The sequence below is a fragment of the Thunnus maccoyii genome, chromosome 1 (assembly GCF_910596095.1).
Source record: "Thunnus maccoyii chromosome 1, fThuMac1.1, whole genome shotgun sequence".
Classification (NCBI taxonomy): domain Eukaryota; kingdom Metazoa; phylum Chordata; class Actinopteri; order Scombriformes; family Scombridae; genus Thunnus; species Thunnus maccoyii.
In genome coordinates this window covers 32,541,568-32,567,056 of record NC_056533.1, presented here as the reverse complement: position 1 = coordinate 32,567,056, position 25,489 = coordinate 32,541,568, and the positions used below count along the sequence as shown (strand labels likewise).

The 25,489-nt window shown below is 38.7% G+C and overlaps 1 protein-coding gene across 1 annotated transcript; it reads right to left on the bottom strand.

The window, feature by feature from the left end:
- Positions 1-2,216: 2,216 nt before the first annotated feature.
- lingo1b (leucine rich repeat and Ig domain containing 1b) lies at positions 2,217-24,713 on the bottom strand. Its single transcript, XM_042415617.1, has 2 exons — positions 24,688-24,713; positions 2,217-4,130 (listed from the first exon to the last, which is right to left on the bottom strand). Exon 2 carries the CDS (start codon positions 4,116-4,118, stop codon positions 2,271-2,273), a length of 1,848 nt encoding a protein of 615 aa, XP_042271551.1. The 5' UTR covers positions 4,119-4,130; positions 24,688-24,713; the 3' UTR covers positions 2,217-2,270.
- Positions 24,714-25,489: the final 776 nt, after the last annotated feature.

The window sequence follows — 25,489 nt, the reverse complement described above, 5'->3', positions numbered from 1 at the left end:
GCTCAGTATTCATCAATGTTGTTCTGTGTTGACTTGCAGTCCCAGGTAAAATTGAATAAAACTTTATCTCTTCATGACCTATAGGCAATTATTAACAATGCTAGGCATTGTGCAGACACTTTGAAATTAAAAATGCAATATAGTCATGCTAACATGCTAGCATGTGCTCATTGGCATTAAGCTCAAGGGACAGCTGAGGCTGAGCTGAGCCAAATATGACAATAGATAGCTTAGACTGATGAAAGAGCCGAGTGTGACTAACCATAACCCAAGCAATAGGACATGGTCTAACAAGATCTTACTTTGAGTTTACATTGTAGTTTACAGTGTACAATTACATAGCTCCCTGGGACTTTAGAATCTGAATATGTGTAGGCTATAGAACCACATTAGAACTTCAATGTATGCCTTTGCTGCACAGGAGCTTGCCTCTCAGAGATTAAAAATGTGTCTTTGCATTCATTTTTATAGTAGACTAGAATAAAATAAGCACCCGTAGTATAAAATGTTATTTATTTTAATAGAATTTCCACCTGCCCATCCCTTTTTAAACAATTATTTTAAGAGATGATGAACACATTATCTTCAGAGCAGACCTTGACTGTGAAATTAATTAGACAACATAAAATCCTTATGAGGCTTAAAACTCTTAAAACTTAATAATGTCACCATTTTTTAGATGCACCAGTGACAATGTAACATCAGGGCTTTCACAAAGTGTTCATAAGCATTGAGCTGCCAAATGGGTAAACAAATTAACCTTGTTACAATTGATAATAAACTGTTAATCTGATGATTTTCGAGGGTATTCTTACAAACTCTGATCAATAACAGTTGTCTCTCTTTTGGTTTAGTTGCATCAAAATCTGAATATTTAGTCTGCTCTTCAGATTGCAATATGTTCAAAACCCACAGCCATTAAAAGCATTACTATTGTGCAATAGCATAATGTACAAGGAAAGAATAAAATACAGAAAAAATATGTATAGCTGAACGTGTCAATACATTTAATGACAAACTTCCTTTGTTGGCAGAAAGGAGCACATATTGTAGGACTGTTTTATATTTCTTATTCAGTGTGTTAACATGCACAGTTTGCACACTCTTAATTTGATTGTAACCAGATTAAGGAGATAGTCCAATTATGGTAACTGATAAACCCAATAAAATTGAAATCAGGGTAAGTATAATCCAATTTTCAAAATTACTTGTCTGTGCTGGAATATAGAGGCTACTGTTTGAAACTTTGGACATTATATCCTCTAGAGAGCAGTATCAAAGTGCACAGAGAAAATATCAACACAATTCAGTTATGTTGGAAAACAGTTAAAGGCCACTGATCAGTTAGATGTGAGGTTCACTGACTCCTCTGTCTCCAATTCACCAACTAACTCTTAATACTGAAGCTTCATTTTCATAAATTTTTTCTCAAAGTTTCTTAAGTGTTTTGTTAAAAAAAATTCTGAAATGTTCTGGTAATATTACAACTCTCAAAAAATTACAACTTATATGCTCCTACATATTATTATTATTATAGTCTAAAAATTATGACTTTATTCTTGTAATATTGTGATCTTGTAATCAAAATATAACTCTTAAAAAATATCCTGACTTGTTCCTCCATCTTTATAGTGTTAGTTTCTCTCAAAATGCGACTTCATTCTCTATCTTTATCTTGTTTTCTTTCTCAAAAATACCACCAATATCCCATCATAATTGTCAATTGCTTGTGATAGGACAAAAGAAAATGAGGAAACTGCTTTGAGAGAACATTTCAAGTAACAGGGCCTTGGTTTTAATAGTGGGTTATTGTGCTTTGTAAATCAGTAAACAGCAGCAAGATCCATAATTGTGCTGATAATTTTGTGCTGATAAAAAGATTATTCCTGCAAGGTATTAAACACATATTGCCTGACAGCAACCCAACTATTATTTTAACTTTTTAGGGAATCACTGTAATGTGAAGCATGTTCTTTACTCCAACTATTACCTTAATTTGGTTACACACAGTAATCAGGTTATTGTGTGCATGTTAACATACCGATTGAATATTGCCAATACACATTTACAGAAAAAATTTGAAAATTTGAAATTCAACATTTGCTTTTAATGATTCAGTTCCTGAAGTAAAAAAAAGTCAAGGGTATAGTGTCAAGATGCGTTTGCTGCTGTGCAATTTCTATCGCTCATAAACTGAGTACATATTTGAAGCGAGGATAGTATGCATCCCGACTGAAGTTTGTAAGCTTACATGACCTCCTTTTTGAGTTTCACATGATTTTCATGTTGAATTGTATGGGTGCCTCATTTGGACTGGCCTCCTCAGTTTCCTCTTTACGTGGAACATATTCAACCTCTATACTTGACTTCGTATTGTCTTTCCCTCTACTCCAGAGGAACAGAATTACAAGACAGAAGAGGACAACTCCGAGGAAAGAGATAAATCCCATGGTGGTTGCAATAATAAGTGTCTTTACATCAAATGGAAATGGAACTGTCGCCCGGGTCACATTAGCACCTTCATCACTGGGCTGGTTGGAAATGAAGGCAAATGTTTTGTTTGGCTGATGGGGCCAATTGGGAGAATAGCTATGCACAAAAAGGTGAGCGGCTTTGGTGTCATTGCCTGCTGCATTGCTTGCAATGCACAAATACGTGCCGTTGTCCTGGATTTGGGCGTAACGCACCTCCAATGTGCCCTCATTAGACACAGAAAGTCTTGACCCCACAGTTTTGGTAGTAATGTATTCCTTCTTAGGAGAAAGCCACATTATCACTGGGACTGGATCACCCTCAGCTTGACAAGCGAAATGGACCGTAGTCCCTTCATCCACATGGCTTTCTTGAACCTTGTTATTCACAATCTTTGATTTCTGGCAGGTGAAATAGTCAAAAGGGAGGATGTCTGGGAAGTCCTTGAACTCCTTTCCTTTCACAACTTCAGGTGAAGCACATATAGGCTGCTGTCTGTTAAAGTTAAGTCTCCACCGCCGACGGAAGACCCAGAGTAAGCGACAGTCACAGGCCAAAGGGTTATCATACAAAGCCAGGGTCTCCAGATTTCCCACTGAGTGGAAAACAGACTCCTCCAGGGTGCTCAGGCTATTGCTGGATACATTGAGAACACGGAGATGATTGAGTCCTCGGAAAGAGTAGGGCTCAATGGCAGCTAATCTCCCACCAGCCAAATGAAAAGCCTGGAGCTTCTGCAGATTGTACAGTTGGTTTCCTTCCACAGTATGAATAGGATTGAAAGACAGATTCAGAAAGCGAAGATATCTTAGGTGACTGATGGCTTGGTAGGGGATGACGGTAAGATTACAGTTTGTGATAGACAGTGATGTGAGGTTGAGTCCAAACAAGCATTTTTGGGTCATGGTATCCAGGGCAGGCATATGAGAAATCTCCAGCACTCTGAGCCTATACAGCCTCTTAAAGGAATAATCCCTTATGACAGTGACGTTCAGGTAGCGTAATCGAAGTGACAATAGGTTATGCAGATGGCTAAGGGCATCAGTGGGCACTGAGGCCAGATTGCATCCCTCAATGTTGAGGCTTTCAAGGTTGCTGAGGCCATGAAACGATCGTGGTGAGATGAATACTAGGTCATTGTCACCAACCTCCAGAGCCCTCAGGTTGTATAGCTCCTGGAACATGTAGTCGAGCAGAATGACAATTTTGTTCTCACTAATATCCAGCTGGGTGAGGTTGGTCAGGCCTGTGAACACCCCCAGCTGAATGAGCTTCAGCTGGTTGTTGCGCAAACCCAGAGTTCGTAGGTTCAAAAGGTTGCTAAAAGCCCCAGGCTCAATGGATGAAATTATGTTTTCGTTAAGTTGAAGCTCTTCCAGCTGAGGGTAATTAATGAACTCCTCAGGCCCCAATGTTTTCAGACGGTTCTTGCTGAGGTCCAGAAGCCTCGTTTCAGTGGGAATGCCCTCAGGAAGAGCAGCCAGTCTCCGTCGATGGCACACGACCGAGCGCTCTTGAGCGTTGCAGTCACATCGGGAGGGGCAACCGGTGGTCGAGCCAGAAAGGACAGTGCCCAGCATCAGGATCAGGATGGGCTGCCAGCACGCCACCAAGTAGCTGTGCCCTCCTGCCTCCCCAGACACCATCCTACTGCTTACCTGTGGAAACATGAAAAAAGAGGGGTTGGTAGAGTGAAATGATTGTACAGAAATGGCTATGAAGAACAATGCCATGTTGTACTTCCATAAATTTCCATGAATTAAACAGATAGAAACATACAATGAAAGGAGTTATAAAATGATATCAAAGTCTGGCATTGATTCTGTCAAAAAGAGTGTGTCATATGGCACCAAAGACAATAAAAAGAAAATCAGGAACTTTATGTCACATTTTATTTTTAATTGACAGTTTATTAACCATGAAACCACTTTTGGGAAGAAACAGCTATGTGATTTAAGGTTCACATTTATGGATGTAGATTTGGCTGTCCAAGTGTATAACAATAAAAAAAATAATGTTTCTAATTGTTTTCCTTAAGTACTTTTATTATTTTTTATCATTATTATGTTTCATAAAAAGATGATGATGATATAATCGTAAAGTTTTTACTGTGACACACAGACACATTTTTCTTTTAAATCCATAACAACACAACCTCTTGAAAAACTAACTTGCTTTTGCGAAGTCAGAATTTTGCTTTCATCTGCAAACCTTTTCCTTGCATAAAATTTCATTATGGTGACTTTCCTCTCACAAGTAAGAAATCAGCCAATCGATAAAAGGGCTTGGTCACACAATATAACCACCCTGCTGTGCGTCTGACTTCTGAGTATGCTGAAAACAATTACTGCCACTATCAGTGACACATTGTCTCTACTCATACAAACCATTTTTAATTAGCAGCCAAAAATGCCATGGTCCATCTTTAAAAGCCTCACCAAAACATTTGCAAACTTAACACATCCCATGCCACTGCTGAGCTGTTGACCTTGCAGTGATATAAAACAGAGATTGCTGCCAAGCAGTGATAAATGGAGAGAGGGAGATTGTCAGAGGACTCTAAACCCCTATTTGATTTTGACTCAGGGGCACTTTAACTTGCTAAAACCTTCAAGCTCTACTTCTCACATCAATCATGCGATTTTAGTCACTGCTACAGTATATCTGTAGGATGCACTCTTAGAAGAGTCTCTTGCAAAGTAAGAGACATGACGCTATGATTTGTTTTTAGCGAGAAGACTGTTTTGATTACATAATGAGTGCTTGGAAATAATTGATGTTTTCACTTGGACATTTTTATCTGAGCAAAAAAAAAGCATCTGAAGGCCTGAGGTTGTAAAAAACAAAGCAGATCATTAGTGTATGTGATGCACAAGTAGTGTAACTACTGTATGCTGCTTTACAATTTGGAAGTTAAATTCAACATAATCATGATATTATTAAACTGTATACAGTGGTGTATAGTGATGCATCTGCTGATTTTCAAAGAGGAAATTCCATTTTGAGAGGTTAATGCAGTCTCCATCCAAATATTCATTATGTTGTCATAATTTGTGTGAGTGAAAAGGGACTGTGGATTCTTTCCGTAACTCATTCACCACATAAGTGTCTTTGTAAGAGTACTTCAAATTATTGGTATAGTGCTTTTTAGAACCTCTTTGGCTGTCTACCACACTTTTGTAGCTTAAATTTTTTTTAACCTTGATAGTTAAGATAAGAATGATTTTGCTTTATTGCACCAACACAAATTACACACCACTCCCGGTGAATCAAAGTTGTGGGGCTGAGGCAGCTCGGATTGTGGTCTGAGTAGTTCCAATGGAGCAGTAATTGCAGCTTCCATTTTTACTTTCTCCAGAACTGTTAATTTCTGTTGGCTGCGTATGTCAGACACATTGGGCTTGAGTCCAGTGTGTATGGGGCATTGTAAAAAAGCAGACTGCATGAAAGCAATAATGTCAGTATCAGTATCTCCTTTGTGACCTCCCACTCTGTTATGTCTCACACTAATTATGTGAATTTACAATGAATAGCATGAAGGCTTTTCCAATGGAATGGTGATAAATAAATATTTTCTGAAACAGCCATTCAGTGAATTCAAAGACAAAAATCTTATACATAGTGTAAACACACATCTAACTTTGATCTATTGTGACAGATTCTAAACCTTCGAGTGAAATGAAATATCATTGAGATATTCAATGCAGAAAAAGGGTGACATGTTTATCTGTTTGACCCAGAATATTATTTTTATCTTGTCAAGTCAAGAATATGTATGAGTACGAGGCTCACTGATGTCATTGCTAATCGAAAAACAAGCAAGTGCAATTTGTGGTGATTTTCTTACCCGAGTACCATGCATGATTTATGATTCAGAGTGTTGTAAGGGCAGGGGTACTATCTGTGTAATCTGGCCTTACAGCCCTGACCTACTCAGTGTATCACCACTGTGATATGACCTTGAGCTAAAATTCTGATAAAAGAAGTTAGCAAATAGCCTCTGCATTACAATAGCCCAGTACTTAATATACTTTTTTCAATCACGTTGTTTAGAGTAGGGTTTAAAGAATTGTCCTCTTTCAAGATTGGAAGAGTAGAGAGAAAAAAATTCAATTTTAGCCCTTGATGCATCACTCCATGTATCTTTTGTCCCCACCCTGATTCTTTCTATTCCTCTTTTGATAGTATTGTGCAGGTGAAGAATACGAGTGGACAAGCCTTTTCTCTCCTGCCCTTCTATGACTGCTTGCGTTTTCTCTGTGGACCTCTCTCCCTGTCACAGTCTTCTCTCAAAAGCATGTCTCAGCTCACCATTAGTCTCGTGTTGCCTTGAATCTCTACATCTCCTCTCTTCTCAGTGCTATGTGGTTTGGGGAAATATAGAGAGTGGTGTGCACTAGTAAAGGGTAACTGAATGTCTGCAGTGCCTGTATACATGAGAAATACTGCAAAGGTTTGTCTTTAGTTGCAAACCAATTAGCATTATTTGTCACTTCCCTATGAACTGTATGCTGTATTTGTCTACCATTTCCCTGTTGGACAGTTTCAACTTTTGACTGCTGTCATAAATCATCAATGCAGCTTGAGTTCTGAAAGTATTTCCCTTGATATATTAAGTAGTTTAGCTTTTTGTTTTGATTGATGTGTCTGCTGTTTGGGCGCAGATGATTTGTCTATTTTTTTCGTCTTTGTAGCTGAGAAATGCTGCTTATCGCTATAAAACAATATGACCCACCTTCGTAGCAATGTTTGGAATTGTTACATCAGAGCCTTTTTTCTGAAGGACTTGTGCTATTTTGTCTTGACCCTATACACGCTTCAAATTTTTATGAAACACCATTTTATGAAGTGAAAGCTGCTTTCTGCACTGTTGGTGATGTATTTGGTGGACAAAGTTTTTTGCTTCTCGTTTGAATTTCAGTTTACAGTATGTACTGCAAAATTCAATCTCATTAAAAGAATAAGAAATGTATACAATCATCATGTCTTGTACACCCCACAAACGTTTCAGTAATGCTTTCATTTCTGTTCCTGACAATTCATGAATGATTGTGCTCAGTAGATTACGTCTGGCTTCAGTTTTCTTCATTATAGTTGTGAACAGTGTGCTCATTAGCTCCCCTCTTATACGTATCTTGTTGTTAAGCAGCAAACATGCCCCAAACAGCTTTGATCATTCTGTGATTGGTTTTAGAGAGTAGTGAGGATGAAGCAAAAAGAAAGCTACAGCTGCAAAGTAACAGAATAAATATGTATAGGATTTAAGAGATGGAGATTTCTTCCACTGGTATGTTTGTGTTCAACTGAAAAATTTAAAGCAAACATTTAAAAGTCAGAAAGCAAACAAACAAGAAGATCTTGTGGGCTGCATAGAAGTGTCAATGTTGACAGAAGATCACAGTGGAAAAGCTTTTCGGAATGGTATGACTTTAGGAGACTGAACTACACCTGCAACATGTGATATCTATTCAGCAAACATTCGCTTTTTGGTGCATACTCTAATTATCAATACAAAAGGTCCCATCTTCATTCATCTTCTTACTAAATCAAAATTTAATAGGTGTTTATTTCTAGTGTCAAATTTACTGCATCATCATTGGCATGAAAATATTTAAATGAAAGCTAAATCTTGCACATGTACAGATCTAAACATGCATCATCTTAACATACCAACAGTAATGATATTACTGTACAAATATATACTGACTTGCAAATTATAGTAATATTACAAGAAATATTTGGATATAATACTAGCTTATTACTAGTTAGTGTTAATCAGCCTGGTTAGGCCAGTAGGGCTGAGAGGGCAGTTGGGAGATCATAGACACTTCAGAACTGTATTGCAGCAAAGGTTGCCAGCTAACTGACATCCTACAGAAGAGTGAGCAGTCAGATATGAGAAATCTCATGAAAACAACACCCTCAAGCCAAAGATAAAGGGAATAACCTATGCAAACCTAAAAAGAAACTGCATCACCTGATGATCAACCATGCCCGGATCAAATGCTTAGAGAAGGACAAAGTACTCCTAGAAGCAGAAACACACCTGCATGGGGTCAGTGAACCCTTGATCTTTCCTTTTTTGACAGCAGTATTCTCTAGCCAGCAGGGCTCTCAGCCAGAAATACATATATTTCCCTTAAGAAGTTACTGCACAGATGAAGGAAGGAAAAGAAGTGGTGCCAAGAGGAGAGTCTGAATAATGATATTGATCACTATTGAGGACAAGCAAAAGCACAGAGGAGCCTCTTTGAAGGAATTGTTCATCCAAAAATGAAAATTTTAGACAATATTTACTGTTTGTTTGTATTTCTCAAAAATGCACAGTTCATACCCGTGCTGTAGCTATGTGACAACCTGTTTCAAAACAAAAGGGCCAAGCAGTGATAGTTTAAAGTTCCAAAGAGGGAACAAATTACCCTGAACCTACTCAAAACACCTCATGACCCATAATCCAGCATAGTAAGTGTTCACAAGACAAACAAATGCATGGAGTCCAAAATATTTAAAGAAAAAGATTTACACCAGTACTTAGAGCAAATTTTCACTAAAACTAGTCTTCTGCAGTGTTTATACAAAATGACTTCTTGGGCTCTTTAAGAAGCAGTTCAAGCAGGCCTAAGACGTGGAAAGGTATACACTGACAGAGCTCTGTGCCATTGCGGGGAACAATTATGTTATTATGTAATTATAATGCTGAGGTCATTCAATAATGAGAGGACTAATTAAATGGCAATCTATTTGCATTCCCCAACCAGTTGCTTTGGCACAAAAACTATCAAAGGTGTTCAAGAATTACCCAAATGTTTAGTTCTGGTTTTGGAGAATCTTAAGGTGATGTGGAGCTAAAATACAAGAATTTATTCAAATAAATGGATACTCAGATATTCAGAACAAAAATGCCTTTGCACTTCTTAAAAAAATTCAGGCAGGTACTGAAGCACAATAACACCCACCCCAAGTGGTCTACAGAGCAGAACCCAAAAGGCATATCTCTGAAATACAGTATGGGACATACACAATGCAGAACAAAGACAATCAAAATATGAAAACTATGGGGAGTTGGGAGGAGAAATCTGTGCAACTAGTAACAGCAGTATTAACAGCATAACCAATTGAAGCAGCATTAATAATCAGAAGAGTAACTGTGCAAATATGAACTGTGCAACTTGTTTTCAGTGTTTTCAGCTATGCCTGCTTAACTAATGCTTTACTAGTGCAGGTGGGAAACCAGTGGATCCATCAGGACACTTAAAGTTCCAATAAATGACATTGAGCCTCACTGGATGTCAGCAAACAACTATTTGCTATGTAAAAATATATTAGAGTAATAGTGACCTGGGCAGTGAATGAAGTCACACTCCCTTTGTGTGTGTTGTTATCCAAGCTTCTCTGTTCTTTTTTTGGTAGCCACACTAGCCGCACATGCATGTTAGTGCATATGAGTCCCTCCGTGTCCTCCATGTCCATTTCCAAGATGGCACCCGCATCACAAACTTCCTAAAATTAAAGCTAAACAGTACACTAAAGTATGTTTCTGAAAACATTTAAGTATATGCAATTCACCAACATAATCTTGGTCAATATTTGATCAGCACTGCCTAATTTGACAGTTCGATCTGAGTTTTGAGAGTTGTCGGCTTTCTTTCTTTTTTTTCCCAACTGTGTTGAGTAAAGAAGACATGTTTGTTTTGGTCTGAGATGTTGGTGCTATAGTGCGACATCTAGTGGCTGAATGTTGTGTATTGCAACTTTAAGTAGCTTAAATTTAGTCAGTTAAGTTCTTTTTGGCATTCCTGCTGAATAGTTTTCAGTTTGACATGTGACACTGTAGATGAATGATCACAAAGTTACCAAGGGACATGGAGTACTTGATCATAGAAGCCTGTTCCATAACTCAACATCACAACTGCAGTTAATGGAACTGAAAATAATGGTTTCCATTAGGCTGTCCGTTTGACTCTGTCTGCCTCAAAGTACCTTTAATTGTAGGGGCAGCTGTGGCTCAGGCGGTAGAGTGGGTCATTCACTAATCAGAAGGATGGTGGTTTCATCCCAGACTCCCCCCTCCCCTGTCATCTGCTGTCTTTTGCACAGATTAATAACTCTTATTGGCTTTTTACTCGCAAAGCTTTTATTGCACTTACAGTAACGTAACAAGTGTAGTTGTTGTCAACTTTGTCTCTCCTCTGCTGCACTGTGTGGAGCACACACACAGAGGGCTCAGCCGTGCTCTTGCTGAACTGCGGAGAGCAGAGGAGAGTAGTGCGGCCATGAATAACAGCAAAAAACAGCAGAGACTCACACTGAGCTGAAATGAAACAAGTGCACATAAATTAGGTAAATAATATAGATAAACATAGTCTCTACTGCATTTTGCTGTCATTTATGGTCCCTCTACTCTCTGCGCAAAAGATGGAGAGACTCCAAATGAAGAAAAATATTGCCGTAAAAAGTGTGATTTGCAACACAATGAAATAAACGATAGAGCATAATATGAAATGATACACGTTTTTTTTACCATCACATGATATATATCATCATATTGTACTGTCCTATGTGAGCATGTGTGTGAATGGGCGAGTGAGCAGCAGAAACATTGTAAAGCGCTTTGGATAAAACAGCTATATAAATGCAGCCATTTACCATTTGCCATTTACTGCACTTTGACCAACACAGCATTTGACCAACACAGCATTCATCCAGTTGTCAGGAATCATGGCTGGTAGTGGTGGGCGCTGGCCAAACAGTTTGTAGGCTTTTATTGTAATGTAATACTAATTTAATTCCAACTTTTATAAAACCTGTTAGTGGACCGTGTATAAATCTGTTTTTCTAATTGCATATATATATACAAATAAAAACAATTCTCAAACAATAAAGCAATAATTAATGTGAGCTTTTTACAGTGAATACTGCAACCCATTTCACTGCTCACCCTTTGCTGTGAGGAGTGAAGTGCTTTTGAAAATGTATTGTTCATGCTTTATTCCTGCAGGGGCATGCCCCCTCGCATTAAGATTGCAGACTGTGTACGCACCTCCACAGGACCAGCGCTATGTTCAAAGACACCCCAAGGGTGTTGGCCAATAGCAAGTCAGTAAGAATTGCACCGTTCTCACAAGCTTGTCCTCTATACTACTGATCTGGAAATAACCAGCTTCAAGATCAGAAGGCCTCTCTTCTCCTGTGTGGTCAGTGGACGAGACTAATCTAATCATCTTTGATCTTCTGTAGTGCATCTAAAACAATTCAATAGACCCTTTTTTGTGTGAACCACTCACCTTATCATGACCTGATAAGGCTCAGCTCACCAATTCCTGCCACAACATTTCTAAATACAACCCAGGAGCCCAAGTCAGCTGGTACCAATATTTTCAAAATTATACAAATTGGCCTTTTCACGCAAGACATTTTGACATGTCACAGTAGCAAAAGCACGGGTGTAAGTAATATCAAAGTTATTGATGACTGAAATACATCTAGGGTCCTAGTATATAGACCCTTTTCATGGCAGACATTTTGACTTGTTAAAGCAGGAAAAGCACAGGTGCAATTACTAACATTAATGATGGCTGCATTGCATTTAGGCTCTGGTATTGTGCATTCTCACACAGAGTTGGCATAATGGAATGGTGCCATTGTTAATGTTATTTTGACAAGTCAAAATGTCTGCTGTGAAAGGGGTCTATTGTGCATCCATCATAAATGTTGTTAGTAACACCTGTGCTTTTCCTACTATGAAAAGCGAAATGTCTGCTGTGAAGAAGGCTTATTATGATTCTCTAGTATCACAATACTAGATAAAGTAACATATGTGGGTCACTGCAGAAACAAGCATAAACAAGAGTCATTTTTTAATTTGTGTATTTATGAAACCTAGTAACCCAGTAACTAGGTTACGATTACTGGCAATAGAGACAGTATATTAGAAAATGCTCCTATGTGTCGTTCTGGAAACACTCCTATGAGTTGTTCTGGAGTGCAGGTACAATCAAACTGGTTGTTTCATTATGAGGATGTGTTGTCTGACCAGTAGTACCAAACTAAAGAGGACTAAAGAGGAAAACATAGCTCACAGGCTGTGGCTGCTAACAATATTGTATTGGGAGTAATGAAAATAGAAAGAGTTTTTAGAGACCACTTGGAAATATACAGAGGTGAGAACATCATCAGGTGCTTTTGCTTGCCCAAGGAAGCTATCTTGAGCCTGAGTAACTAGTTCAGAAGTACTGAGCCCTGCCGGCTTAAGAATTCACATTCTCATCTCAGTTCTGCTACAGTTGCTACAGTGTTGAGATTTTATGACACCAGAGGTTTTTTTAAAGAGGACCTATTATACTCATTTCAGCTCTAATTTTTGGACTCCACTAGAGTAGCCCTGCATGATTCAAAGTTTAAAAAAAACTCCTTATTTATCTCAGTAAATATACTGGCCCTTTATGCAGCCCCTCAATATACACAGTTTCCGTTTTAGCTCCTGTCTCTTTAAGGCCCCCCTCCCGATGAGCCCATTCTGTTCTGATTGGCCAGCTTTACGTATCAGAGTTGTGTAACTTTACCGTCATTGCAAACCAAATATTTCCTGCTATACTGCTTCAAATTAAAAGCTTTTAATTGACTAACTAATGGGAGACTTTTATTGTGAATTTACAGGAAGTAAAAACATGTTCCTCACTTAGCGGAGCTTCGTTAGCGGCGCTAAAAACCGGTCGAAACAACAACATATGGAGCTATTTGGAGCTATTTGTTCAGCGGATCAGTTAGATATAATGCAGGGAGGAAGAGTACAAGCAGAAGCAGAAACAGCCACAGTAAGATGTTTTATGGAGAGCTGCAGACAACCAGCACACCTCCAACAGGTAAACTACTTATTTTACTTTGCTGTGCTGTATAATGGCGTCGTGGCCTGGCCTAACTACTCCCGGAGCGGAGCAGCGAACTTGTGCGCTGTGCACGTAGCAGATGTCCATATAAAGAAATCCGTCACGAACTGATATCAGCTCGGGCTGAACAGTCTGAAGCTGCTGCTCTCTGCCCACAGGGATTACTGCTACATACGTTTACCTCATTATTTGACACGTCGGACACTTTTAACATGAACATCCGACATTGTGACATTATATATTTGTCTGAAAATAAGGAAAAGCATATATATATATTGTTACGCTCTTTGCTTAATTTTCAGAGTAAAATGTTCTTGTAACTGCTGAATTCATTCAGAACCTTGCAGTGTGTGCATTGACAAAGAAATTGTCAATATGCCAAAACAACATGAGTGTGTCTGCAAACACACATGCACACATAATTAGAGCACATATGGCCTGGATCCTCTGCCATGCATGCACACAAAGACTCCATAAATCCATAAATACAACAACAATTGACATGGTATGTTGGCATCTCAGAAAGGGAAAAATGGAGTGCTATTAAAACAAAAGAAAACCAGTAAAAATTGATTTACAAAACATCACTCTCAGCAAACAAAGTTGCTATTTGAGTTGAGAGTTAGAGGTATGTGCAAAGGGAAATCACAAGTACTTAGAGTTCTGAGAAGACACCTACGTGTCACGCCCTGAAGAAGACTCCTGCTGAAACGTGGGTGTCAGCCATGCTTGAATAAAAGCTTTTAACTACACTCAGAACTCTAAGCACCGTGGATTTCAATTTCTTTATTGTATATAAGAATACATATTGTGTGAACGTATGTATTTTATTACTGGAAATTGACAAACACAACAACCACTTTTGGAGTTGTTCACTTCAGGTTTTCAATATATCCTCAATGTACCACATTTATCTTTTTTAAGACCACCACTAGAAATCATCAAAAATCCTCAAACTCTAAATATAGAGAGGCTCATTCTGTAAAAGAATGATTTTAACAATATTAACAAACAGCACTCCTAAATCTCCGAGTATGGTGAACTTTATGTACGCTAACAAGGAATGACAAGACCATGTGACAGACAATCACAAGGTCCGGCCATAAGAAACAAGAATAGGAAGAGCTTAGGTGGTTACCATCAAATAGGCTTATTCTGATAAACCTACATTTTATTTTTCAAGAAGTCATTGTATTAACAAATGAAAACAGTTTTGCAGAACTGTTAGTTTTGTTATAAAATTAAAGCTGCATTAAGCAATTTTGACCAATAGAAAGCGGAAAGTAGGCATTACAACAAAGCCACAGCCTCTTCTTGTAATTAATGTGTTAGCCTCAACATCATGGCCCATATGTTGGCCCATGGTTACTTATTCATTCAACAAAAATTGGATTCTATGCTTAAATTATACTGGACTCTTTTTACAACCATGTGAGAAATGGACCAGTCGTCACTTTCTCTTTACTGCCAGTTTGGCCTCTGGTGTCTTTTTCAATTTCTTGATGTTTGACTGTCTTTAACAGGTACTCGACTCTCCAAAAGGTACTGGCTTCTACTCTCTTTCACACTGGGCAGGTAGCGTACAGTCAGTGTGTGGGAGCTTCTGAGCTGGAAGCTTTTGAGCTGCCCACGGTTTTTATATGGGGGGTGGGTAAGAGCCAGAGCCAGACTCAACCAGACATGTTGATGGACCAAAACAATTAACTGGAAGAGCCTGAAAGCTGCACAGAGCTGCAAACTGGGCTATTCATTCTCTGAGTTCAGCAATACTACCAGCCCTTCACATTACAGAGAGTGATTTGATATCAAACATATTGCTTGATGGAGATTTAATTTGGCATTAGACAGTTTTTTTCTCAAGTTTTCCTATTTGTTTAGATAACTGAAATAGATACTGTCTGTTGCATGAGTTCATCTAATTTACTTACGTCATTACGCCATTTTTCCCGGCAACACATTAGTTGTTTTTACGAGATCTTATACATAGATACATGAGTTGGAAGATAGTCGAATCATATTGGATTTCCTTTCCTTCTCTGGCTCAAAATCAACAACATCAGACTGAAGACGTCATTATGATCCACATGAACTTTTTTGGAAAAACAGGCCCTAGAATGAGAAAGTTGTTATACAGTATTACCATGCAGATCTGTTTCTTGGTTCATTGACAAAGTCTAACAGTAATACTACAAAAGAGGCTCCTTTCTTCATTAACACCCATTCCTCTTCAAAGTCAAGTAGGATAAGCTGGAAATTACACAAACCTTTATCCCCTACTCAACATCAGGGAATATAAGATGTTTTGGACTGGAATTGAAAAGGAAGGGCTAAATGCCATCCTAAAGGCAATTTACCTCAGACAAGCCTATTACAGCCCTTCATAGAAAGCACAGTGAGATATTTTGAGAGATTGTCTCACTAAATCACTCAGACACCAGCCACAGTACAAATATGAAGTTAGAGTGCCTTGGCATTTTTTTATACTGATACAATGAAACTTGGACCATTAATTTGAGTATTGTGTTCAAGTTGCTTTCACCAGTTCTTTGCCTCTTGGTTTCCTGATTGCAAATAAATCTTGAATATTGTGCACCACAGTGTGTTGAAGCCTCCTTAGGCGGGTTTGTCATTGATAGAGAAATATGGTATTAAGATTCCAGTGGCTGACTTGAATGAGTTAGTGCCCCTCTCCTTACAGTTTTGATAATACAGTGTAATAATTCATCATTCCCATTCTTTCTAGTGGAAGAAACCTGACCAATAGTGTCAGATAGATTATGAATACTAGCCACACAAAAGGATGGGAAGGACTGACAGGTTTCCACTACGATCAGCTCAGATGTATAATATTGTGGGCTCTGCTGTGATAGAGCATGAAGCCAGCCAGTAGCATCAACATGAGGCAACCTCAGTCCTCCATTCTACTAGCCCCTGACTCTCATATTTTGCATAAAGCTGTTATTATTAAATTGAAATGAGGAAGGCTGCTGCAGAGCAGCAGTACTGTGACCTTCTGAATACATTTGTAGAACGCAAATTTGAATATCCTGTGACAGATCTGCCTCCGTCTGTCACCTCACCATCCAGCAGACAGAATAAACACGTGGTCTCACAGTCTTCACCACAATCACTTTCACTATTTCCCTTTGAAGGTGGCTGATGTTACCCATTATGTGGCAGATGCAATCCAGATGGATTTTGTTTCATAAAAGGCTTGAACACCTGAAGTTTTCCAACCAGTATATACATTGCTCTTTTATTATTTGACATTATAAATCACTGTTAGTCCTGGAGAGCACAGGATACAGTGAACTCTGAAACAAATATAGCCAAGTACACAACAAAAGGCCACTCGTGGTTTTCATTTTATTATATTTTAATGTCTCCCTTGAATTTGCCCACAAAATCAGTGTTACTGATTGAAACTGCCTCCAACATGTTATTTGTCAGCTTGACTATTATTTCATTTGAACAGGGAAAAAATAACTTAAATTCTACTCTAAAAACATTACCTTGGCTTTGATGATCCCTATTTTAAAGAAAATTGGCTATTGTTCAGCATAATGTAGTCTGCTACATCACAGAATATTAAGCATGTCACAGCATGGGACAACGCTTTGTGAAAAATTGAACAGCAGCACGGCTTTGATTGTGTCTGGCTGTTTAGTTGAAGCCTATACTGAAGTATGCTGAAGTATACTGGAGCCTATACTTATTGTATGTGTGTGTGTGTGTGTGTGTGCGCACTGTTCTAATCATTTCACTATTGTTATTAGTTGTATTATAAGTACTGGTAAAGTGATTATACAAATGTGTCAGTTGTCACATCTTAATACAATCATGTAATATATCAGTTAACTGTGTCAAGAAACTTTTTCATCTTTTTTTCCTTGACATGGGACAATGAAGCATTCATTCTGCGATATGCTTTTTTTTTTTCCTACATTATACAGTATCTATGAACAACATAGACTCACAGACTTATTAGTCTAGTTTGAGGGTAAGAATCCTTTTGGATCCTACAAACTTCATGAGCTCTTATAGAACCCTGAAAAATGTCAGATATTTTTGCTTCAGTGTTTAAATGGACTGCAAATGGTAAATGGACTGCATTTATATAGTGCCTTTTCAGTCTTCCGACCACTCAAAGCGCTATACACTACATGCCACATTCACCCATTCACACACACACTCTCACATACACTGATGGCAGAGGCTGCCATGTAAGGTGCCAACCTGCTCATCAGGAGGGGTTCTAATCAATGACACACACTCACACACTGATGGCGCAGCCTTTGGGAGCAATTTGGGGTTCAGTATCTTGCCTGAGAACACTTCGACATGCAGACTGGAGGAGCAGGCGATCGAACCGCTGATCTTCCGATTAATGGATGATCTGCTCTACCTCCTGAGCCGCTGCCGTCCATTTACAGATAATTCAAATGTGTTAGCATGGTCTCTTACATGCACACACATTATTCTCATTCTGTTGGCCACTAAGTGTCCTCAGAAAACAGTTGGGGATTATGTTCTGACACCTAAACAATAGGTTCTGATTTCCAGTGGAGGTGTTTGATTGAAGAGCATAGGCTGCTGTCAGTCTAATATACTCAGCTGTAATATATATAAAAATCCATCAGTTCTTGCACAAGACTTAGTCAAGCAATTTTATGGTTTAAACTGAATGTAATTGCCTAAACCTAAATAAAATTATAGTATGTTAGTAGTGGTTTAATAGCTTTTCATTCATCATGTGGATTATCTCAACAGAGCATTTATGAATACTCAAAATGTTTTGTTGTATAAAAAATAATGTCACACTGAGCATTATTTTGGACAAGATGAATAAAATGTATACTGTAGTAATGCAAAACAATTGTGATGTTCATTGATTTGTATCTTTTATAATCAAATTAAGGATAATTCCATTAAAATTCTGAGTACTATATATTCTTCAGTTTTGATATACAGTCCTAACATACACCTAAATGTAGATTGTACAATTATCAGCTTGTGCTGGTATCACATGTACATACAAACAGACTGGGATACTTTTAGAAAGGCAAACTGAGCAAATTGATCAAAACTATGGTTACTGGGCAAACTGTTTTTTTTTAAACAATCTACATATTGTCTATCAATCAGTTTTCATTAGATGTAATCAGGAATTCCAGTCATAAACATGCATTTCTCATTTCAGTCTATTGCAATAGTGTTGAGTACGTTGGAGCTGCAGACATGCATAAATAAATTGCAAAGAAATTATTCCAATCAGCCATCACAATTAACAGCTTTGTCTAGCTCATAAAGCCTAGACGTGACAAGCAGACCCTTCACTCAGAGACTGTCGGAGGTCTGTGGCTTGCAGAGGTTGTTACTGCACTGTTAAAAACAGAGAGGAAGAGACCCCTCATAGCTGCCTGCCGGAGCGTTGCAGCCATGATTATGAAGATGCCAATATAACAGGCAAAAGAAATTAAGGTATGAGAGATTGTTTATTTGGCCTGCATAAATAATCATATAAAGTCTTTCCCCCATCCCCCCATGCCAGCTCTCCCCACCACCACCACCACCCATCTATCTGACCTGTAGCAAATCAAACACCTGCATAGGATCCCTCATCGCCACTGGAAATAGCCAACAGCAAAAAGCAGCAGGGAATGAATAAGTGTGATTTTAGATGAGTTTACTGGCATTGGAGGGAACATGAATGGTAATGAGGGCAGATTAGGAATCAACAACCACCCTGGCAAAACACTCAGCGAGAAACACAAAACAGGCACTTTCCTGCTCAACCTCACACCTTTTAGATGTGATTAAGAAAAGGCAGGACATAGGTGTGTTTGCATACCTCCATGCACACGCATGCAATATTAATATTTATACCTGTATTTATATATAGACACCGTGAAAAATATCAAAGCTAATTACTATACACACTTACGCTACATGCACACATCATATGTGTGTGTTCCATACATAGTACAAACCCAGATTTCATAGCACAGAACAAAATGAACCCATCTGGATGACAAAGCACAAATAAGATCTGGATCCCTCCTCAGTGAATAAATCGTCTTCTTTCCATCTCTACCATTAACTCTGATACACAATTTTATCCCTGACATTAATTTGCTCCCTGGCGATCCACTGGCCCCACCACTGCACCATAATAAATCTGATCCAATGCCTCAGCGCTCAAAGCCCACCATAGAGACAGAGTTCTTACCAGGACTGTCATGCAGAGAATTCTAATTCAGGCAGCTCCATGTTGCCAAGGAAATTCAAAATGCCTCCGAAAGCATGGAGACAGGGATGCAGGATACAAGACAGCCTAGATTCAAATGGGAAAGAGAGATATATGCAGCGATGAGAATCCCTTGTCTGAGGGGCATTTGAGAAATGCCTTCGTCCTCTCCAGATGCGCTAAATCCGGCTGCACTGATAGGCTGACATGTAAACACACAGGCGGCTCTGCTGGCTCACACACGCTCACATACATGCTGCACCTAGCAGAGACAGAGAGGAAGAGGGAGGGGCAGCTGATGAGAGAGGTGGAAGGAGGAGCTGCAGTGCACTGGGAGAATGAGAGGCACAGAGCAGAGGCAGCGAGGAGAGTTGAAAAGAAATAGAGAGAAATTTTCTCTGATTGCACTGGCAGCATCTTCTTCTGATTTTTGTTTACTGTAGTTTTCCTATTTATGGCAGGATTGGGATGATCTGGTTAACTGGAAGGCTGCGTGAGAGAGGAGGAAAATCAGACTGGTGTGTGTGGTGACAGAGGAAAGGAGGTTAGAGAGAGAGAAGTATGAACGTGCAAATAAAGCAGAGGGATGAAGATAAGCAAAAAAAAAAAGTGAAGGGGGTTATGAAGGGGAGGAGGGAGTGCTGAAACCACAGAGATATACAGCAAATGAAATTCAATTTATGCAGTTCTGCAAACCTATGCTGGTAATGACAGGCAACTTAAGACTGTGGTGGTTAGGGATGGATAAGTACTTTTTTTCTGTTTTCAAGATTTCTTGCCAGAGTTCTGGATTAACGCCACCCGTAGTGCAAAGTGAGGTAATCATAACACAAAGTCACCTATGCCGTGAGGAGTGGGGGTTGGGGGTGAGAAGCAGAAGCTTAACGGTGCTAATGGGTATATGGGGCTGGCGCACACATGCTGGCAGTGCCAAGGAAGCTCCACAGTTGGGGACTGTTTATGGGAGATTAGGGGGCCAAGGATTTAGTGGAGTGGTAGTAGACATGAAGGGCTTCTGGCCACTGAATGAACCATGTGACAATGTTGGCTTAGAAGAAGATATGTTTTATCTGATAGATTTTTATTTTTTACAACTATTTGTTGACATGTTTTTTTTTTACTTTGACTTATTTATATCTAAAAATTATTAAATTTTATTTTAAGACTAAGGTAGGGCATATACCTTCTACGAGAAAATCAACTTATCTTTTGTACTAAATCTGTTAGACAAACAGCAGTACACAGAGCTGAAGACAGCCAATGTTGGAAGATCTCTGTTGTACAATAAAACATACAGAGGGGAAAGAATTATTCAGGCAGTTGGAAAAGAGGAAGCACTCTACTCCAATACAACATAAAAGAAATGTATGGCTGATGTTGGCTCACCAACTAGAAGCTAATCTAAAAGAGATGAGTTATGCTCCATGGAAGAAATAAAACCAGATGAAAGGTGGGTGTTGAGGAAATTTGAATAGATGACGCCCAGGATAAGAACCAGCCGACATGGAGCGGGATGACTTATTCGCATTTTTTACATTTTGAATGGTGTCCTGCTATAGCCACTTAGAAAAGATTGGACAGCTGATTCATGTCATCTGCATTCATATTCAAAGCAAAAACATGGTGCTGTGAATCTTAACTTTTTTTCTGGGTTAGCAGATAAGGGCCTCAGTTTCCATGTAGTGGTGACTCAGACCTTTAATTTGTGACCGGATTTGTTGTTATACAATTTAATGCCGAGTGAGTAGTTATGTGATTTTAGAGGCAAATGACGGGCTCGGAAACCATGTAGCACTTTAATGTGTGTGATGATCTTTTTTTTTTTTTTTTTGTGCATGTCAAAATGGCTTTCTTGACTCAAGGGTTTCAGATCACCTGCAGTTTAGATTTTAGTCACTATACAAGCACTATCACAAACTGAACGAATGCTGTTTAGGAACAAAACTGCACTATAAGCTGGTAAACATCTGTGCTTTAGCTTTTTAGGTGATGTGGGGTTTGCATCAGATCATGATGATCATAATAGCTGACTTAACTATAAAAACTCCACCTGCAGCAACAAAATGTGTTTTTGTAAATAAGGGAATCCCTGAACACAATGTTAAATTCATGCTTTTATGCTCCTTTAGCAGTGTGCATGGCAAAATGCATTATATTGCAACAAATTAAACAATAAGCACAAAACCTTAGAGACGTTTTTCCCAATCACCTAATTCCTAGGGAAAGCATTCTGTAGCGGCACTGTACTATATATGGCCGTGAACACTTGTCAGTACATTACAAATTCATGATCATTTGAGTGGTCAAATCTCTGGCACTAGACTCTGCGGGGACATCCTAAGTCCCTTAAATTGCATCCACGTTTCCCTCACTTGTGTCCTTTCCTTGCGTCTTAGTCCCTCCCATTGAGGATGCATGGAGAGAAGCCATGTGAGGAGAGAGGGAACGAGGAAATATGTGTTTAGAGAAATGAGACGTCCGTTCCTCTGAAGTGTCATGTGAAATGACGTCTGTTTCTGATGACGGGGGCAGCTGATCACAGCTGGATCAACGACTTTTGATGGTTTGTGTCTGCACACATGAGCACTGTGCTAATACTAATAAAGGTACACAGTTATCACTGCCAGAGCAGCAGCGTTTTCTCTCTGCAGCCTGTAACCTGTTTAACAAACACCTGCACATGAATAAAAACCTACATTCTGTATTTATATTGTGTACTGTGTCCTGCTCAGACGCACATGAACCATTTCTACTGGCAGAATTTATATTATCTATTAATTATTTGTGTCTGTATTTATTGATATTCTGATTGTGAATTCATTATTTACTACCCCAGATTATGATTAGGGTGTCTTTTGAACACTGGAAATTATTTATTAGGCTAAATGTCTGAAATTATGTAACTCATATCAGACCCGACGCTTAGGAATTTTCAGCCTCATGTGACTGAATGGAAATGAATTATGTAAAATATAAATGTGTTTAAATAGTGTTTATTGCTGACAGACAGACTCTACCTGACTTTAATTTTATCCATGATATTTTTAAAATTGTATCATGAAAAGAAAAAATCTTTCTAATAAATGAGGAAAATTGTTTATGGTTCTTTGTTCTTTTGTTGATCAGACCGACAATTGACGGATTTAATCGGATAACAAATAAAATATAGGGAGTGATACATTTGAGTTTAATCTGTAATCTGTCTCCACTCAGTGATGTTGTGATGTATCAGATCAGTCTGATCAGCTGCAGCGTCCAGTCAATAACTGCAAAGGAGGCGTATCGGTCAGTAAAAGACTTCAGCGTGTATCCTCGCTCATGGCTCCTCAGAGATCCCTCCTTGCTCCTCGCTTCTCAGAGCAAGAATAAGCACTTTGGGAGGCCTTCAAAATGGCGGACCAGATCGACTTGTGGTTCAAGCGAGGATTGAGGAGTGAGGAAAGATCAAATAAGGGACTTGGGATGTACCCTGTGAAGCTACAACCTGGAAAACCTCCTTTCACTTCTCAGCCAAGTCTGCTGTCACCTTATGAGCCAAACAACTTAGTATCTTAAAGATACAGTTCCTTATTTATTTATTTTTCTCCCAGTTCACTGTTGACATTTTATTTTAGAGAGATTGTTGGGTTTCAAAGCATCAACACTTGGAATATATGGAAATAAAGTAAAAAAGAAAAGCCAGATTTTACCATGGAGCAAGAGGGTTCTCTGGTCTTTTCTTTACTTTTCTGCAACAACTACTGCTGATGTTTTAGATTTTTTTAGCAATCACTGCAAATAGGTCAATGTGACACCACATAGTCTACATTAAGGCAGTTTTGAAGTAAGAAAACCTAACTCCATCTCACACCATAATGGCAAAAAAAAAGATGCACAGGAACATCTCTACTGACTGCTTTATTGGTGTTTTGATCTGACACCAAACTGTATCTGTTTTCAGACATGCTATTTCTGGTATTGAGTGTCTCCCTGGCATCTGCTAACATGTGGTTGGGTTCTCCCAAAATACACACAGCAGCATCCCCTTAAGTCTTTCTCTATATAACAACTGCTACAGCCCAATGAAGAACCAAGTCAATCACAGACAGTGCGAGTGATCAGCTGTAAAGAGGCTTCTGCTGATTGCACTCACTACTACACATGGAAGCCTGAAGGGCCTAAAGAGTCATTTTGACTCATTTATGTCATGTTCAATCATGATGATGATGAAGAGTTGGACATGGGTTAAACATAGAACTTTAGAAAACAAGAAGTTAGCCTAAATGTTCATCGCTTTAAATCAGATTTTTTGTTTATGTGCAGAAAAATAAGATACAAATAAACATGCAAGATGTGTTCATAAAAAACTGAAAAGTTCACTTTAAGGGTCGCATGACGTTTATTTACCTCCATTATTAACTGAAGGAGCTGTCTGAAAAACATCAAAGACTGTTTCTGAGGCTTAATGAGAGTAAGTCTGAGTTTGTTATATTTGGCCTCTGTGACTTCATCTAACAACCTTGTCAGGCCTTTTGCCAAAATTATTGAGAGATTCTTCAATTAGGTTTGATAAACTCATTCAGCAAAATTTAAAAAAATCAGTAGTGAGATCTTATTTCCTCCAGTTGAAGATAATATCTAAAACCCCTGACATATTTCATTTTCACCTGTGCTGGACTCCCCTCACTGGCTTCCAGTGTGTCAAAGAATTGATTTTAACATCGTACTGGGGACACTTCATACCGTATATCTGAGATGTCTTTATTCCCCCATGTCTCCTCAAGATTGTTTGGTCATGTGAGTTAAAGCTGCAGGTTGGTCTAGGCAGAAGTATGAGGCTGTGTTTGGCGGGTTATTTCACCCGAAGGTGAGCAAAACCTTACCTTTCTCCTTAAAATAATACCAAAATTTGCACTACTAGCATAATTTCTAAAAACTACAATTAATGGCTGAAAATATTTTATTCTGCCATGGCTTGGATTTCTTGTAGTACTTAATTAATCCTACTCTGGAATTTCTTTTTCACCATATTATCATATGATATAAGACACAGCCCCAAAACAAAGAGGGCATACAAAAGCATACTGCACATTAATCGCCCACCTCTGTTGATAATGAGATGGATATCATTCCCCACTTTCTTCACACAGAACAGAAGACATCTTTGTAGATCTGTGGGTGATCTGTTTTCTCGAAAACAATGAAATTTTGACATAGTGCTGGTATTGTAGAGTACACATTGTGATTCCAGATTAAATTTAACAGCTGAATGGGTTGACATACATACATACATGAATCATAAAGTCACATTTTCACAACAGAGACAAGCAAGCTGCCTAATTAGCGCAAATCCAGGAGAAATGCTTGTGAACAAAATGTCTTGCAAGGACTATCACTCACATGTGCCAACCATCAGTGATGAGCTGAAAGTAGGTGAACAGTGGTTGTGTGAGCCAGAAAGAACCTGAATGTTTACACGATAATCTTACCGGCCGTCCTAAAGATAGAAAAAAAACATGAATTTGACTTGCTTACAAGACCAGTGCAGTTTCTTTTGTCATCATTCATGATTGGTGCCAAAGCTCAGATTAAAACACCAAGACAGGCCTCACAGGACTTCGTCAGTATTCAGGTAAAGCAAATGTTAAACAGCGTAGATATGGTGCTCAATTATTCAGTTTTTGACAGATGGTGACTAAGAATGTGTGAAGAATGGCAACGGTGCAGCTGGATAAGAAGACAATGAATGACTGGCAGCCAGATATGCATGGAGTAATGAAGCTAATGTTTTTCAGTATTTAATTAATTGTATCTAAAGACAGTCAAATACAATGCAGTGATCATTAAAGTGTACAATATATCACTGAGGTGTACAGTATGGATGTACAGTGTGAATAAGATAAAA